We start from the raw sequence: 18,947 nt of genomic DNA on the forward strand, positions 1-18,947 counted from the left end.
ATTTCTCCTTGTTTTAAGATCCAAGGGGGTTTGGATCTGTGTTCACCAGGGAATTGGTGAAAGGTTTCTCAAGGCTTCCCAGGGAGAAAATTCTTGTGATGGTGGCAGCGGACCAAAGCTAAGCTGGTAAATAAGCTTAGAAGTTTTCATGCAGGCCCCTACATTTGAACCCTAAAGTTCAAAGTGGGGATCCAGCCTTGACACCCTCCTGTTACCAAGTCCAATATAGAACCTATGAAATTAAGTCTCTGAATTGGGCAGAGATTCAACTTTTTCATGCTCAACAGCAGTCCCAGCTCTGTAAATAAGGAGACTGTGGAGCTGATGTGAAGTAGCGGGTCCTCTTGTGCAGAGGATTTCAGCAGCCAATCCTGCAAATATGAGAAAAACAAAAATATCCTGCTTTCTTAAATGCCTTACTACTACAGAGAGATACTCTGCAACCCCAAGAGTCTTTACCGAAAGGCCAACTGGCAGGACCTTGTACTGGAAGTGTTCTTGAGCCACCAAAAAAACACAGGTACTTCTGATGGTTCAGCCAGATTGAAGTATGTAAATATCTGTCCTTTTCTATCAAGAATTGTGAACCAATACACAGTTGAAAGCGAGTGGATTATGAAAGACAGGTTTAGCATTTGAAACTGGAACTTCTGAATGTACTTGTTCAATCTTCCCAAATTTTAAACTGGATGGAATCTCCCATCTTTTTTCCTGTACCAGGAAGCGTCCTGAATAAAAACCCTGATGCCAAAGATATCTGGGAACCTCTTCAACAGCACCTGTCAGAAGGAATTTTTGAACCTCTGATGGAAAGACAGCCTTGCAAGAAAGCTCCTTGTAACGGGAAAGGTAGGGGAAATTGAAAGGGGACAGTTTTTCAAACTGCACAGCTAGCCATCCTCTAATTTCTAGAGCCTAACTTGTCTGATTTAATAAGCCTTCAATTGTTACTGAAAAGGGCTATCCTGTCTCCAAATAATAGAAGGGAGAGATCCTCATTAATTGGTTCATGACTCTTGATCGTCACATCAAATCTGTGGCCTGGTAGCTGAGGAAGCCGAAGAAGAAAGAGCAGGTTGTTTTGTCTTATGTCTGTATCTGGAAGCCCACTTTCTTGTGCTGGCTCTGCAACAAGCTTTTTGATGATGAGGTTGATGTCTCTGATTTGAGGAAAAATAAGCAGATGACTGAGGGCAAACTGGTCTCTGATAGAGGAAAGACGGCATCTTCTTCTGACCAAGAGATGAAGACCCAGTGATTGAGCAGTGGATTTAGTAGCCTTTAATTTCTCCAACAGTTTGCTGATCTTGCTGCTGAAAAGACCATACCCCTGTCATAAGGAAAATCTTCAACTTAAATTTTGGTATCCACCCCAATGAAGAGGGATGAAACCATGCATATCTCTTTAAGATAATTGCAGATGTCAATGCTCTAGTGGAAGAGTCTGAAGCATTAAACAAAGTCTGAGTGTATGCTTCACCACATTTTGAGCCTCCATCAAAATAGTATTTGCCAGCCTTCTGTTATCTGGCAAATCCTGAACAGAATGTTGCCATCTTTCCCCACAGATGGAATTGGCAACAGGTCAGGACCTCCTGGTAATTAGCCACATTAATAACCAAGAGAAGAGGAAGAAGGTGGGGGGGTGGGAAAACTTTTCCCAAGAACATTGATCTTTTTTCCCTTTCAGTCAGCAGTAGTTGAGGGGCCTAGCCTGACCAGACCTAAGCCTATTATTGGCAGCAGCCATCACCAGTGAATTAGGGACAGGGTGAATGGGGGGGGGGGAACCCACCTCCGGGGTTATCTCATACAATTTATCTGTTTTGGGTTTTTTCAGAAATAGGTGGACAGGAAGGGGGGGGGGGATCATCCAAACAGTACTAGCAGGCTATAGGAGAGTATCCAGCATCGGAAAGGATATTCTATTCCTAGAGGCAAACCCAAGAACATGACGGGTGGGAATTTTCCTCCACGGTCAAAGGTGGTAAAAGTTCAATGTGAATGCCATGTGGTCCACCAGGTCATGAAACTGCAAAGTGTCCTCAAAATGAGATGATGCAGAAGCAACTCTCACACTGAGTCACCTGCCTCCACAATTCTCCTGGCAGGGGATGAGGAGCAATATGCAGAAGACAAGTGGTAATGGGGGCCTGGAGTCACTTGGGTATTGCGGGACTGTCGATGACTGCCCTCCTGGAGGAGAGGGGTTGCACAAGTGCAAGGGGCAGGCTTTTGAAATGCCTGGGAGAACTTAAATAGGTAGGGGAAAAAAGGGGCACAACTGCTATACAGGTTGATTTAAGGAAGATCATACTATGAAGTAACAGGAAATTCTGTATTACACAATGGGCAAGACAATGGACTTATCACATGTCCCCTACATTAAGAATGACACTAATCAATCAAGGCCTGGTCTACACTAACCCCCCCACTTCGGACTAAGGTACGCAAATTCAGCTACGTTAATAACGTAGCTGAATTCGAAGTACCTTAGTCCGAACTTACCGCGGTCCAGACACGGCAGGAAGGCTCCCCCGTCGATGCTGCGTACTCCGCTCGCCGAGCTGGAGTACCAGCGTCGACGGCGAGCACTTCTGGGATGGATCCGGGGCACTTCCGGGATCGATTTATCGCGTCTTAACCAGAAGCGATAAATCGAACTCAGAACATCGATTGCTTACATCCGAACCCGGATGTAAGTGTAGACGTACCCCAATATAAGAAGGAACAGGAGGCATCTTTCTCCAAGAGGATGGCAACAGGACACTGCATCTGCACCGTCTTTTTTGAAGTTTCAGTTCTTCAAAAGCACTCCTGTGCAATCTTCTATTCAGGAGTGAATTAGTCTCTCCCACAATTAAAGCAGAAAACCTTGCCTGAAAACTTGGCTGGGGCAGGATCCTCAACCTAGGCACCTTTACATCTTCAAAGTCACATTTAAAGCTCTGTTGCTGAATCACCCAACCTTGAAACAGAAGCCCTGAATAATGTTTCTGAAACCTCTGGGCCCTTACAAAGATTTTAACACCTGTGTCTCAAAGAAAACTAGAAGCCAGAATTTTATTTCCCGGACAATGAGGAAGACAAGACTGCCACGTGGACAGAAACCAAGCATCTCAGAAACATTTGAACAGCTAGTCACAGAGGGTGTGAGGAGTACAAGCTGGCAAACTTGTCAGAGAGAAAAGTAGTCAGTCAGTACAACTATAAAGTTCCCATCTGTTGTACGAAAAGAACTAAATACCAAGTGTGTAGATCAGAACAACAACAACAAAAATTCCCTGTAAAGTATGGCAATTAAAAAAAAAACAACCAGTTATATTAAAGGAAAAAAGAACTGAAAATAAAATTTCTAATGAAATTTTACCTTTTATTACAAACACAAAATGACAAACAGAGGGGAAAAAATCTTGTTTTTAATTTACTTTATGCATTTGACAGAAGTGTGTATACAGTAAATTTCATTGTTTGCCCCTATATATTCAGTTTCTACTGTTTGTTTTGGCCTTTCAGTAAGAGAAGACAAATATTTAAAAGATAGGAAAATGATTTTTAACACCACAAATATTGGCCAGGAATTCAGGGCAAAGCATAGCACTGAAACTATTTAACTCTGTGTCCGTTTAAGTCTTAGCCATTCTAAAGCAGAAAGGTTAACTTTACAGATCTCAGTTAGTGTAAACCTTCCCAAACATTTCAGGAACTTAACCATAAAAAGTGCTATCAGCAGAGGGAGCAACTTATCACTAAGGTTCAATGAATCAGTTTAACATAAGAAAGTAATTAAATTTCATTATTTTCAAGACAACGGAGGAAGTTACTGAAAAAAAAAATCACATTAAAATGCACTTTTTGCCTGTAACATTGGGTATTTCCACAGTTACAGAGGTAAAGTTCTATAGTCAGATTCTTCACTAAATCAGTATGGTGGACTTTCAAATACTATAAAGCAAAAGATTATTACCACAGAAAAAAAACCACTTAGTTCTGTATTTAAATCACTACATTAAAAAGGAAACGTTCCATTAAAATGTGTTATCACTGAAAGCTACACAAATGACAATACTTCCAGGAGAAAGACACGATGGGTGAAGGAATATCTTTTATTGAACCAACTCCTGTTGGTGGAAGGGACATGCTTTCAAACTTCAGAGAGCTTTTCCTCAGGTCTGGAGAAGGTAACCAGAGTGTCTAAGCTAAATACAAGGTGGGACAGATTGTTAAGTACAAGAAGTTCACACGTGTTGCAGGAAGAGCTCTATGAAGCTTGAAAGCTAGTCCATTTCACCAACAGAAGTTGGTCCAATAAAAGGTATTACCTTCCGCACCTTTCTCTGTCACGTCCTGGCTCCAACACAGCTACAATACTGCAAACAATACTTCCATGTACTAAGATCAGTGACAATTCTGAGTCATTAGTTGCAGGTTATGTTTAAAAGGACTATAAACTACATTAAACAAATGCGTTCTGCATACATTTACTTACAGGAGGAGTTGTTCAGATGCTGGTCACGAAGTGTGTGAAGTTCTCCTAACAACTTGTCCATTTTTTGTTTTTTACCTTGCAACATTCTCATCTTGCTAAAAAGTTGCGCTTTCTCATCAGATAAGTGCTGTGACATAGAAGAATTTCTACTTTGTGAAATCTCTCTAGTAAGTGAAAGACTTTCTGCTTGCCTTCTATTATCTGGCACAGGTTGAGTCTAAAAATAAATAAAGTTCATTTTAGTAGAAGTACTGTGAAAATGCCATAGTAATTTGCTAGTTACCGTTCCCAATTCCAGAAAAAAGTCAAAAAATACCTCATTGAACTTGAGCTCAAGGCTAGTGCTAAGACTCCATAACAGAAAACCAAGGTTCTCAAACTAAATAATAGTTAGCTCTTATATAATTCCAACTGCATAGTAACTAGTACGGATTGTGATGTGAAACTGTTGCTCTTGTCTTCCAAGAACCATGTATAAACGGACACTAAGCTTGTATCAGTCAACGAATAACCACTTCTATCGAAAGTAAAAACAACAACATATAAAGCAACAATTGGAATAAAAACAAAAAAACTTTACAATCAAATCCAGTTAATGTTTACATATAATAAAAAATGTCAAACTTGTCATAGGTTTTTTTAAACTGAATATTGTATTTTAAACATGTAGCCCTACATACAATTCTTGTTATGACTTGTGCAAGTAACCTACAGGGCATATTACTGAAAATGTAATTAGAACAAACCATACTCAGCAAGTCAGACAAGTACAAGCAAAATTTACACAGGCATTTAAGAGGTAGCAATACAAAAAGCTTAAATTTTGTGCATCACAGCAACAAGATCTAAGAAACAAGCTCTTTTAACTGCATTTTATTGCCACAAAGACTTAGGAAAATGTTATCAAAACAGCAATCACTCTCATTGTGTGAGAAAGTATACTGAAAACTAAGTCAGAATAGCTTTGCAATAAACCTATTTATTCAAGTATTTTTAAGACCCTTATAGGGAAAATGAACTAAAATACACACAGCAACACGATATTAAAAAAAAAAGGTTACCTGAGATTCATGAAGCTGATTGTGAAAACGCTGGATTAGGTCATTTAATTCTTCATTTAGTTCAGATGTAAGACTCACTCCTGAAATGCTACCTGTGGTCTCTGTTACAACTACAGAAAACAGTAAGTCCAAAACATTAAACTAAAAAGGTTAATTTGAGAAAATGGTTTTTAAGATTTCAAAATAAGTAAATACCATAGCTACTAACATACAGCACTGGTCAGACAAATTTATCTTATTTGTCAACTGCACTAACCAAATCCTCTGAGCACATTATAGAAATTTAAACTAAACTGAAACATCTAAAGTAATCCTTAGAAAAAACAGATTTTTTTTTTTTTTGGACGACACCTTCCCAACCCCAGAAAGAATTCATCATTTGATGTGGACAGCACTATGTCAGCAGGAGAGACTCTCCTGCCAACATAGCTAAGGGTGCTTGTTGGGGATGGTTCAGTTATGCCGGCAGGAGAGCTCTCTCCTGCCAGCAAAGAGCAGCTACACAGGAGACCTTACAGCAGCACAGCTGTGCCACTATAAGGTCCGTAGTGTAGACATAGCCTCAGTCAATGTACAGTTTCACTGTGAAAACCGACTATGCAAAAGCATACCTTGTTCAGCAGATCTGTTCCTTTTGTGGTTTTGGTTTGTTTTTTGTTGTTCCCACAAAAATCAGTTAAGTTCAGTTTTTGTTGTGTTTTTTGTTTTATTTAAAAACTGTATGGCCCTGTAGAACCAACACTGCTAAGAAGAATGAGCTGGACAGTGTACTTCTCATTTATTTATCAACAGAACTCTATGTTCCAGTCAGTTACAGTCAAAGACAATGGATTATATAAGTGTAAAGGCAGCATATAATTTGGCCTCCAGAACCTTTACTGAACATGGTATGCTAGAAGGAAATACCTCAGTCTGACATTCAAATATGATTTGCAGGGCTGGCAGTTAGGAAAAAAGGCACATTTTTACTTGCGAAAACATATTTGATATGGAAATCAAGAGAAATGTAGAACTCTACAACACTATTTTAAAAACAATCACTTGTCAAAACAAACCAGGACCTTAAATATCCACCAATTTTAGCCATACCAGAGTGTGGGTGTCTGGCCTATTTTTAACTTCACATTAATAGTTTGTTTAATAAACCCTTAACAGGGTTTATTTTTAAAATGTTACATTTAATTTTACATCATTTTTTTTTCCTTTTCCCTGTCCCTGCTTCTTCTACCTTCTTCAACACAAGGGTTAGTGGGATGCTGCTTTGAGTATCACCAGGACAAATGTGACACAAATAAGAGTAGCACCAGGGAACAGAGAATAAGCCTCTCCTTAAGGGTAACTTAAGTAAGCCTCTCCTCTGTCTACCACCTCCTCTTCCTATGAAGAAAGGTTATTTCTGTAGGAGAAAGAAGAGTATGGGACTTCAGATTTCTACTAGTACTGGGAAGTTTGCTTAGGGCAAGAGACACCATAAGGCAGAGCTGAAGGTGCCCAGAAGCTGATTCAGGAAGAAATGCCTTCCCCAGAACCATAGTATGCCCTATATTTGAGATTGGGCAACCGGAACTGCAGCCAGTATTCAAGGTGTGGGCATAACATGGATTTATATAGTGGAGTGATATTTTCTGTCTTATTATCTCTATATATAAGAATTAGAAAAGGTACGGAGGACAACAAAAAATGATTGAGGATATGGAACAACTTCCCTATGAGGAGAGATTAAAGACTGGGACTTTCCACTTGGAAAAGAGATGACTAAGGGAGGATATGATAGAAGTCCATATAATCATGAATGATGTAGATAAAGTGATTAAGGAAATGTTATTTACTCCTTCACAAAGCACAAGAAGTATGGGTCACCCAATGAAAATAATAGGCAGCAGGTTTAAAACTAAGAAAAGGAAGTACTACTTCACACAACATACAGTCAACCTGTGCAACGCTTTGCCAGGGGATGTTGTGAAGATCAAAGCTGTAACAGGATTCAAAAAAGAATTAGGTAAGTTCACAGAGGATGGGTCCATCAATGGCTATTAGCCAGGATGGGTAAGGATGCAACACCATGCTCGTGTGTCCCTGGGAATGGGTGACAGGAGATGGATCACTTGATGATTGCCTGTTCTGTTCATTCCCTCTGACCTGGCACTGGCCACTGTTGGAAGACAGGATACTGGGCTAGATGGACCATTGGTCTGACCCAGTATGGCCGTTCTTATGTTCTACTAGCTACCTGGAGCATCATTCAATCTCATAGCAAAATCATCCTGTATGGTCCTTCTATCCCACCTCAAAGTTGGCTTGTTAGGACAGGACACAGGAAGAGATCAATTACTACAGGCAGAGCCCTAGGCTACAATTTTGCTGGTCAGTTTGTTGGTGCTATTGTTATGTGTGATGTTACATGTCAGACAAGCAATGCACTCCATTTCTAAGGACGACAAGGCAGAAGTTAGGCGAAGGGAAATTTGAAGTCAAACAATTTTAAAATGATTTTCTCCCAATTAGGAATTTGCTAAACAAGCTTTTAAAAAACAACATGTATGGTACACATTCTGTGGGGATGGTAAGCAGATCTGAGACCATCACCATCTAACTTCCAAATAATTTATCATTTGAGGTTGTTTAACGCTGATCTCAAATCACTTCTGTTATTACTTTCCAAAAAAATTTATCTTTGGGCCGAGACCAAATGTGAGAAGTTTCAACCCCAAAGATTTTGGCTATGTTAAGGAAGTGTTAAAGTACAGGTTTATAATGGAACAACACTTAAACACATCACAACCACTATAAAGATAAGTTAACAGTTGGAGGCAAGTCTACAATTCAGATTCTTTAGAATCTGAAATCTTTATATTTGCTTAAGATACAGTAATCAAATTTAAACTATAACTGTTCTGTTCTTCCTTACAAGAAAGCTTTAAAAATACATTTTTGAGTTTTTAAAGTAAACTTTGGTGGCTCATCTCTAAGTACCAGGAAGGAACTTATGGTTTTAAGTAGGGCTGTCCAGCAATTAAAAAAATTAAATTAAAAATTGTTAAAAAATAATAGAATACCATTTATTTAAATTTTTGGATGTTTTCTATATTTTCAAATATATTGATTTCAATTACAACAGAATACAAAGTGTAAAGTACTCACCTTATATTTATTTTTGATTACAAGTATTTGCAATATAAAAAAGAAAAGGAATAGTAATTTTCAATTCACCTTATACAAGTACACCTCTACCCCGATATAACGCGACCCGACCTAACACAAATTCGGATATAACACGGTAAAGCAGCACTCCGGGGGGAAGAGGGGGTGGGGCAGCGCACTCCGGTGGATCAAAGCAAGTTCAATATAACGCGGTTTCACCTATATCGCGGTTAGATTTTTTTGGTTCCCGAAGCTAGCGTTATATCGGGGTAGAGGTGTATGGTAGTGCAATCTCTATCATAAAAGTTGAACTTACAAATGTAGAATTATGTTAAAAAACTGCATTAAAAATAAACATGTAAAATTTTAGAGCCTGCAAGTCCACTCCGTCCTACTTCTTGTTCAGCCAATCGCTCAAACAAGTTTGTTTACATTTGCAGGAAATAATGCTGCCCACTTCTAGTTTACGTCACCTGAAAGTGAGAACAGGAATTTTCATGGCACTGTTGTAGCCAGCATCACAAGATATTTACATGCCAGATGTGCTAAAAGATTCACACATCCCTTCATGCTTCAACCACCATTCCAGGGGACATGCGTCCATGCTGATGACGGGTTCTGCTCAGTAACAATCCAACGCAGTGCGGGCCACTGCACGTTTACTTTCATTATCTGAGTCAGATGCCACCAGCAGAAGGTTGATTTTCTTTTTTGGTGGTTCGAGTTCTATAGTTTCTGCATCAGAGTGCTGTTCTTTTAAGACTTCTAAAACCATGCTCCACATCTCGGCCCTCTCAGATTTTGGAAGGCACTTCAGATTCTTAAATCTTGGGTCAAGTGCTGTAGCTATCTTTAGAAATCTCACATTGGTACCTTCTTTGTGTTTTGTGAAAGCGTTCTTAAAATGAACAACATGTGCTGGGTAATCATCCGAGATGGCTAACATGAAATATAGAGCAGAATGGGGGTAAAACAGAGTAGGGCACATACAATTCTGCCCCAAGGAATTCAGTCACAAATTTAATTAACCCATAATTTTTTTAAAACGAGCGTCCTCAGCATGGAAGCATGTCCTCTGGAATGGCAGCTGAAGCATGAAGGGGCATATGAATGTTTATCATAACTGGCACGTAAATACCTTGCAATGCCAGCTACAAAAGTGCCATGCGAACACCTGTTCTCACTTTCAGGTGACATTTTAAATAAGAAGAGGGCAGCATTATCTCCTGTAAATGTAAACAATCTTGCTTGTCTTAGCGATTGGCTGAACAAGTAGGAGGACTGAGTGGACTTGTAGGCTCTGAAGTTTTACATGGTTTTGTTTGAGTGCAATTATGTAACCAAAAAAAAAAAATAAAAATAAAAATCTACATTTGTAAGTTGCACTTTTAGGACAAAGATTGCACTACAGTACTTGTATGAGGTGAATTGAAAAATACTATTTCTTTTTATCATTTTTACTTTGCAAATATTTGTAATAAAAAATAATACACCTGGATTTCAATTACAACACAGAATACAATTGATATGAAAATGTAGAAAAACATCCAAAATATTTAATAAAATTCAATTGGTATTCTATTGTTTAACAGTGCGATTCAAACGGTGATTAACTGCGATTAATTTTTTTAATTGCAATTAATTTTTGAGTTAATTGCCTGAGTTCACTGCGATTAATCGACAGCCCTAGTTTTAAGTTTGTAGCCTTGTTACCTAATAACATATAAAAAATATTTAAACTAAGTTCTTCCACCAAATGGAAGTCCTGCAGTAAAATTCCAAATATTACTAGTATTTTATATAAGACACAGAATGTACAAGCTTAAGAATATATCCAGAACATTTTTTTTAAATTGTGCAGTACATTTATACTTTCAATATTAATTTTTTTAAATTCAGAGTTTCAGGTTTAATTGATACATCAATTTATCATTACATACTCTTGTCCTTCCACATACCAGAATCATCCATGACAGCAATTGCCTGCTCTGCTTTATGCTGCAGAGCAAGAAGAGCAGCTTGTCTTCCCTGAAGTGCTTTCAGCTGTTCCTGTTGTTGTAACATCCTTGTTAACAAGTCATGTTGCTTCTTCAAATTCTCTAGCTCCTCTTTAGCCTCCTGCTGGGGGTCTCTGGCCTGGAAGATAAGAAAGGATGCTATCTTAGCTGTGGAATTTATTTGATAACACTGCAATAGTAATACGATGACATCTTAATGTAAGCTGAACCTTAACAGCTCAATGAAACACCTCAAGACTAACAGTTTAGCTTAATGAGGTGAAGACTTAACTATCGTCTCCTCACACTTAAAGCTAGTTCTTCCAGACCAAGTTTGAGTCATTTTAGGGAAAAGTTTGTACTGCCAACCACCATGCTGCACAATGCCTTGTGGATAAGTAAAATTATTTTGTCTCCAGGTCTGCCAACTCAGCACCCTCCACGAGCAGATTACAAAATTAAAAACTTGCACATTTCTTCCTTTAACTACACTAGGTTTATAAATTCATCAACACGAAAAGCATATAACCACAAAGCCATAAGAGTACTCCTCCCCTCAATCCCTGATAGATATAAAATGCAATTCAAGATACGGAATTAAAACAGCAAAAAAGCAAAGACTTCTGTTTGGTGTTGAACTTGTTTTAAAGAGTCTCTGCAGTAAACACTTTTTAAAAATATGGACCTGATCCTCTTCATTTCCTATACTGGCTTAACAGTCCAGTGTAGAGTGAAAACAGAAACTGAACGATCTGTTCACAAGTATCTGTTACGCAACTGCCAACCCAAAGAAGCACCACTGGACCCTGCCTTAGTAAGATCCAAGGTCCAAAATGATTCACTAGCCTCAAAGCTTTATCTTTCACTACACAATTTTGCAACAAATTATTTGTTACTCATTCCATAAAACCACATGTAGGCTACAATTCTGCATCTAGTTTGAACCTGCATCTTCACAGTAGGAAGATGAACTACAAAAATACCAGTATTATGAGTTTTTAAATATTTGCCAAGTCTTAAAAAAAAAAAAAAAAAAAAAAAAAACTTTTGCCAAGCTGAAATTCCCACTCCCAAAGTAAAAAAATTCACCTGCCATCTAGTGTCGAGAGCCTACTGTAAGCAACTATGTATTTGAACTGTGAAAAATTTCTACATTGAAGAATATGCTTGCATATATTAAAGTACTTGGCCCTACCACAGAGGTACTTCCCACAGAGTTTGGAAGTTATTGGAAAAGGCAAGGTCAAGTACTTTAATGGACAGTAAATTAACTTTGTAGATGGGGTGCTGCTTCTTGCCCCCCTAGCAGAGTGTGTGGATCCCAGAATGGAGTGAGCAACTCTCTCTCAGCCTAGGCATCAGAAACGTCTGAATCTCCAAAAATCAATGTTTTAAAGGGTAAACCATGTTCAGCTCAATCCACTATTTTTAAACATCCAGAATTTAATTATTAATAAAAGGTCTTCAAAAATTTAATAAGAACTTGCAAGTTTTTAAAATGACTTAAAACCACTAAAAACGTCAATGATAATCCTTGTGTAAATCCCCATTTTAGATAGAGAAATTGAGGCATGGAAAGATTTAAAGTGCAAGATCACATATCAAATCAATGGCAGAGGGAAAAAAACCCAAACTGATAAACAAATCAAGCTTCATTTCAAGCATATCAGAGGCATCTGTACTCATTAAAACAAAGACCAATTTTTTTTCCAAGTTGGGTGTCTAAAATTAGGCACTCAAGCTTGACAAATTTGCTATAAAGGATATAGAAATATTCAAATAATGTATTTAAACAATTTGAGTTTAAATAAAAAAGATGTGACACTAAAAATTTAATTACAAAAATATTTTTAAAAAAATCACAGCAGGACAGGACACATCTCAAACGCAGTTTTTAAGGCACTGACCCCCACTAATGTATTTTTCCCTGCAGGTATATACTGGGTAGTGCTACAGGTATGCACAGTTTATCCTTTGTAGAGATTTTATTACAGATCATATTTTTTCCTCTGGGCAACAGAAGTTTTTGATCTTCCACTTCACTTTTTCTACACAAGATGTTTGTTATTAAGTTCTTTCAGGCAGATTAATAGCATGAAAATTAACAGATCTCTAAGTGTGAATTATCTAAAATTACACTACATTAAACCAATTTTAAAACATTTTCTCAGAAATAAGAGTGCAATTGCATCAAGTCATGAATCTGAAGTGGCAAGCTGTGGCTGCAAAAAGTGAGATTAACAGATGGACATACAGTTAGATTTATACCCCTCACTAATCAAAAAAGAACATATGTTGGGTTGGAGGAGGAAATTAGTAAAAAACTCATTTTTATAAAATCTCTGCTTCCGAAAACAAGTCAACATGAAGAAGAAGAGACATTCAATGAAAATGTAGCCATACACAGGTAAGTAAGACAGATCTACTGTTATAGTGGTGACTAAAGCATTAAACACCAGAAGCTTCTGTATGGAAAGAATGAGAGAAAAAAAGTAATTGTGCATTACAAATACTTAGTATGTTTTAAAGCTGTTTAGCAACAAAGGAACTGAGGAAGAAAAAGAAAATCAGCAAGTACAGACCCTATTTTGGAGACTTGCCAAGGTAATATTCTGAAGAGTACCTGTGAGGGTAATCCAATCCTAATAGGCCAGATTTCCCTGCCATTCAGAGCAGCTCTGTCACCTTTCCCTTTTGGACTTCTTGTAACGTCAATGTCTGAAACCTGTCCTTGTGAAGCTGAATTCCCTAGTTTGTCCTCAATGCAGGGCCGAATTTTCAGACTAAAAGATTCTTCCTTTATTAAATAGTTTAGTATGTTAGATTTAGAACACACTCCTGTTTAACATGCATTTTTAAACTATAAAATTGCTTACCTAATTCATTTGTGTCTTACTTATTATATATGGCAAATTGTATTACTTCAATCAAATAAGTCTTTTCTTGTTTAATTCTACTGAATTTTCAATTTCCTTTGTTAAAATTATTTTCTTAAATGACAGGATTCCAAATATCACTGTACCATGTAATTATAGAGAACTACTTTTAATATTTCAAAGAACTATATTATAAAAGAAACCTAATTCCAAAACACTTAAAGCCACACACATAAAAATGAAAAAAATATGCTTTCTGTATAGATAAACAACCAGATACAAGCTTTGTTTACAATAATTCTATATGGATATATATTTCTGTCAGTATATATTTCTATCAGTACTGGTTATTTTTTCACATTTTAAACAACATTAAAAAAGTTAGATGTTGATGTTTAATGTCTACGTTATCTTTTTGAAAGACCCGATAAAAACAAGAAGATCTTGCAGGACTTTTATAATTAGACTGAGAGACTGTCTGGTTTCATTCTGACTTTTAAATAAGTATCTCTGTATTCTTTATTTAAACGCTACTTTGTAACTTCCTAGAACACACATTCCTAACCCATAGTCTGTGGAGCACTTTGCTGATGGTCCACATCATGCTGGCTGAAAACAAAGAGACAACACCATATACACAGATGCTTAAATTTTATTAAAAAGGAGATAAAAATATTAGGAAGTATTCAACGTTCTTTTCCATGTAAGCAACTGCTGAAATTGCTACAGGAGTTATGTGATCACAAATGGGAGGGGAGATGGTCTGTGCAATCATGAAATGTATATATGTAGAAATGCCAGAGTCCATAAAACACTCTAAGAGGTGGCCTACCCAACGAAAAAGGCTGGGAACCCCCATCCTAGAGTAATGCTTCTTATGGTATCACTATAGATATACTTATGCTTCCTACAGCAACAACCCATGATAGTGAACCATTTACACACCTCCATTACCCTTCAATTTCCCCAGTACTGGAAGCACGCCACTTACCAAAAACAGCTTAGAAAACTAGTCCTTTCTGCATTGATAACAGGCAAGATACATATTTAACCCCTAGAATTATTTAAAAGATTCATAAGCTATCAGAAAGTAAAATTGCTACAACAGAAGCTTTTTAAAACAAACTTTTTAAAAATATACATCATTGAGAGTTTGGGGGGTTTAAGTCTCCTTGAACTGAATTTCAGATTAACAATACTATCAAGTATCAGTCAGGAAAAGAAAAAAACAGGTCTTCATTTCTAGCACCTTAATTACTAAAAGCAGCTTACCGTGGTATCTGAAGCCTCAGACTGCACATCTATGTTTAGCGATGTGCTCTCAGCTACAGAACCAGATCCCACAGCTGAATCTATAGTCCGAACATCCTCCTCCTCATTTTCTCTAGCCTGAAATATTTTAGCGGCATAAATCAAAAGCTATATAAATGGGGTAGTAAAAATGAATTATTATGGAAGGTACTGTATCTTGAAGTTAACTCCCCCAGTGGTACCATCAAAATATCAATAACTGACTCCTTAAAGTTTTCTCACATTGCTTAAGAGAGACATTATATCTATTTTTTAAGTTCTGAAACTTACAAGCATCTTTTGCAAAAATTTCAGATAGGATTTTTCTTGTTCTTTAAGATGGTCTATGAGATGTGACAAGCGCTCAACATTAGCAGATCTTTCATTTTTCTCTACAAGATCATCCCGCATGGAGCTGGCCTTAGCAATATAGTCACGAATTTGAACTAGTCTGCTCACAATCTGCAGAGAAGACATTGAAATTACTCAGTAAGTTAATCAATAAATAGTTTTGATATTTGTGATCCACAAGACGAGGGTGATAATTTAACTTATACCACATCTATGTAAATAAAATGAAAGGTGACATACTAGAGTTTATGGTCTCAATCCTACAGTTGGCACTGACTTCAATAGGGATGCAGCATGTGCATAAAGTTCCAAGATTGAGGATGAATGTTGCTTCCGTCAGATACCAGGTGCACTATTGAGCTCATATCTCTAAACATTATGTCACAATTTGTATGCTAGTCCCAGAAATTACCAAAACAATTAATATGGTAATCAGGTCAATCTCTAGGTTTAAAAGTGGTGTATTAAATAAGCTGCTTCTCTCTCAGTATGCAGCGTTACTAGCATTATGTGATCATAAGCATTCCCACACATAGTACATTTTAAATCTCATTTCATGTGTTCTGAAGCAAGTTACTTTGTAAACAATTAAGAGTAGCAAAATATAAACCTTCATAATAACCATTCGGAATTAATTTTAAAAATTAATGAAACTTTCTAGGAAGCTTCATCAGGGTGTCTACAAAGCAACAATGAAATTAGACATTTTCTAAAAGTTCTGGTATTGTAGGAGGAAGAGATTGCAATAGGAATAGGCTGAGTCACGAACAATACCTGGCTACTATCCATAGCAGGTTCTCCTCTTCCATCTTCTTGAGCAGACACCTGACAATTTTGCAAAAAGTCTTTACTTAGAGCAGATGCAAATAACTCTTTACATTGTGATGATCCACCAGTTTCTTTTTTTTGAGGGCTTGTAGCAGCATCCTTGCTTTTGTTAGTGTTAATCTGCAGTGATAGGAAGTTGAATGGTTTTCGGGTTTCATTAAGCAGACGTTTGTTGTTAGCAGCTGTTGCTCTGCCTTGAGAATCACTTCCAATGCTCCTCTACATAAAAACAAACCAAAGGAAGTTATTACATATTACTTAAATATTCCTTCAAAAACATTGTTCTATTTTTATTAGTTCACAATTGAACAATAGAGTGGTACCATCATGTGGCATTACTAGGCATAGCTTGGAAAAAAAACAAGACTACAAAACCTACTAGCCAGAGAACTAAACTTACTAGCTGACAGCTGATATTAAAGATGATTAAAATCATCTCCACCAGGCAGATTCTGGTCAGAAGCTTGACCTTCCAAGCAATCTATTGGGAATGACAGGGAGACTTCTAGAATTCCTATCAGGGTGCTGTCCCTGGACCCTGCTCTAAACTCCAGCTTCATGCCTGATAATATGAAGCCACATCTTCCCTTCCAAATGCATGAGAAAGAAGGTACTTATCCCACAGCCTCCTGACTACTGAACTGGAACAAAGAATAGCATCAGATACTGAATTTCTCTATAGCCTCTTCCTGGGTGGAAGATGATCTCCCACCCTACTCTAGACTGCATTTATTGGTTATCTTCCCCCAACCATAGCTCCAGAGCTTTCTTCTGCCACTACTAGGCTGGAAAGTTTACTGATGCTATTCAGAACTCCGTGTGCAACCGTGACATTAAGTATATCAGTTCCACTCTACTGTTCCTTGAAAAGCTAAGAGCAGCAACAGAAATTCTAGAGTTGTCTGTCTTCAGATTTGGGAAGACTGCAAAGCAATGGGTCACATTTGGAAGATTATCATTACAACCATAAAGACTAGAGGTCACGGTTTTAATTGAAAACTTAAATTCAGCAAAAATTTAGGGCAGAAGTGTAGTAAAAAGCATGACATTCCATTCTGCCACAAGGCACACCATCCAGAAATAACCAGGGTTAGAGTCTCAAATTACATTACTTCAGGAAGTAATGCCTTCAAGAAAATACTTTCAAGATTGGCAGGTACTAAATAACCTCTAACTCTCACAGATGTGATACACACAGAGAAATACTGATTTGGAGAACTGCAATTTATTATATTACAGAGTGACACCATATGCCAACCTTCAGGTATGCTGTCTAGTGAAAGTAGCTGACCTACCCTTATGTATCTGGACACCATGATCCAGAATATATGTATTTTTCTACACTTTTTCCAGTTCAGAATCTGGACTATTATTTGCTATGTGACGTCAATGCACATTTTTTATTTGAGCCACTGACTTTCAAAGTCTTTCCTTTTGAAGTTTGTCAGATTAACAAAGACAGTTTAGCAGGTTTGTGTGGTTTTATATTCACATTTATACAATTTTCGCAAATACATATCCACAAACCTGATCCAGATCACTGAAGTTTATTCTTTGTTTAAGCCTTTCTAATTCTGCCTGCTCTGGAACAGACATCTGAGTCATATATCTAGTGTGAGGAAAACTATGAAGAGTCCTTGTCTTCCGCCGTCCCATTCCGGGTGAGGACTCTGGAGATATGTCATTAGTAAGCCTTGTTTCACCTTCCCCACCAAATTTTTTCTTGTTTTTCTCTGAAGACCTGTTTGCTTTCTTCTGTTGACCCCCCCAGTCCTTCAGAAAAGCAGGAAAAAAAAAAGCATATTTATTATCTCTTTAGTGAAAAAAGATGTGGTTTACTTCAGTGAATTGGAGTTTGACTCAATTTTAGAATTACAGAAAAAACAAAAATGCCAAAACCTACTTATATTTAAGCAATAATTTGAGAATCAAATTGGATAATATAGTTTTCTCCAATAAGCATGAATAATAAGTAATCTGACAGGAAGTTTGGTCCACTTAACCTTTTTAACCTTCAGAAGTATTTGTTCACTTGAAACAAAGCTACACTAGCATTTTTCTTCTACTCAGTCTTCAGCGGGTTATAATGCTTAACCTTGAGGGCAAATTCCCACTTATGGCTTTCAATCAAATAGTCTAGCTCCCCCGCACCCACACCCCCAAAATGGTTTATATATTAGCCTATCAAAACTGAGTCGCAAATCTAGCTATCTCTTGACCAAGGATGATCATTCATATCAGCATAGGGCTCTTTCAAATCTATGATGTTTGTATCATAGATTAGTTTGCTGACTTTTGTTTCAGTTGGACACATGTATTTAGTTTTATGAACAGAATGTAAGCAACTAACTTCTACTATAGTATTTTGTTTGACAATTTTTATGGTTTCATATCTATCCATCACTGCAGTAGAATCTACATGTCAATTTTCACCTACAGTATGATGTGACAATTAAAAAGTTAACATGAATCATACCGTATTGTTCAGCCGGTCATCAAAGCTCTCATTGCTCCAGCTAGGCAAGTCCTGATCATTCATGCCTTCCTCAAAAGGACCACCTCCTGTTGCCATGGTATGCAGTCAAAAATGCTATAAAAAAATTATAGTTGATGCAAAATGCAAAAACTAGCAATTCAGAGAAAAATCAAGACAGGTGCTATAACTAAACATTCTCACAGAAGTTGTAAATAAGCTATTAGAAAGTAAACCTCATATTGTTCTATTATAAAAGAACAGTACACATTAAAATATTTTAGTATTCCTCACCTTGTGTAATAAAGAACACAAAGGTATAATAAGAAATTTTAGTTCCTGGAAACACTATAAAGAATGCAATACAGCAGGGGTCGGCAACATTCGGCATGCAGCTCGCCAGGGTAAGCACCCTAGCGGGCCGGGCCAGTTTATTTACCT

At 37.3% G+C, this 18,947-nt stretch overlaps 1 protein-coding gene across 12 annotated transcripts in view; it reads right to left on the bottom strand.

Annotated features, from left to right (window-relative positions):
* PCM1 (pericentriolar material 1) overlaps positions 1-18,947 on the bottom strand; it is an 82,214-nt gene that overhangs the window by 55,322 nt on the left and 7,945 nt on the right. For 9 of the 12 annotated variants that reach the window (XM_024193423.3, XM_024193441.3, XM_024193476.3 and 6 more), the window contains 8 exons: positions 18,510-18,623; positions 17,561-17,806; positions 15,980-16,252; positions 15,146-15,316; positions 14,837-14,953; positions 10,650-10,827; positions 5,551-5,660; positions 4,490-4,706 (listed from right to left, as the gene is read on the bottom strand). In XM_024193423.3, the coding sequence (XP_024049191.1) occupies positions 4,490-4,706; positions 5,551-5,660; positions 10,650-10,827; positions 14,837-14,953; positions 15,146-15,316; positions 15,980-16,252; positions 17,561-17,806; positions 18,510-18,605 (1,408 nt within the window). In that variant the 5' untranslated portion in view covers positions 18,606-18,623. The remainder of the gene's footprint in view (positions 1-4,489; positions 4,707-5,550; positions 5,661-10,649; positions 10,828-14,836; positions 14,954-15,145; positions 15,317-15,979; positions 16,253-17,560; positions 17,807-18,509; positions 18,624-18,947) is intronic. The other 3 variants (XM_024193490.3, XM_024193481.3, XM_024193466.3) reach the window with 1 other exon arrangement.

The sequence above is a fragment of the Terrapene carolina genome, unplaced genomic scaffold, assembly GCF_002925995.2.
Source record: "Terrapene carolina triunguis isolate 2854851 unplaced genomic scaffold, T_m_triunguis-2.0 Scaffold66, whole genome shotgun sequence".
In the NCBI taxonomy this organism is placed as follows: domain Eukaryota; kingdom Metazoa; phylum Chordata; order Testudines; family Emydidae; genus Terrapene; species Terrapene triunguis.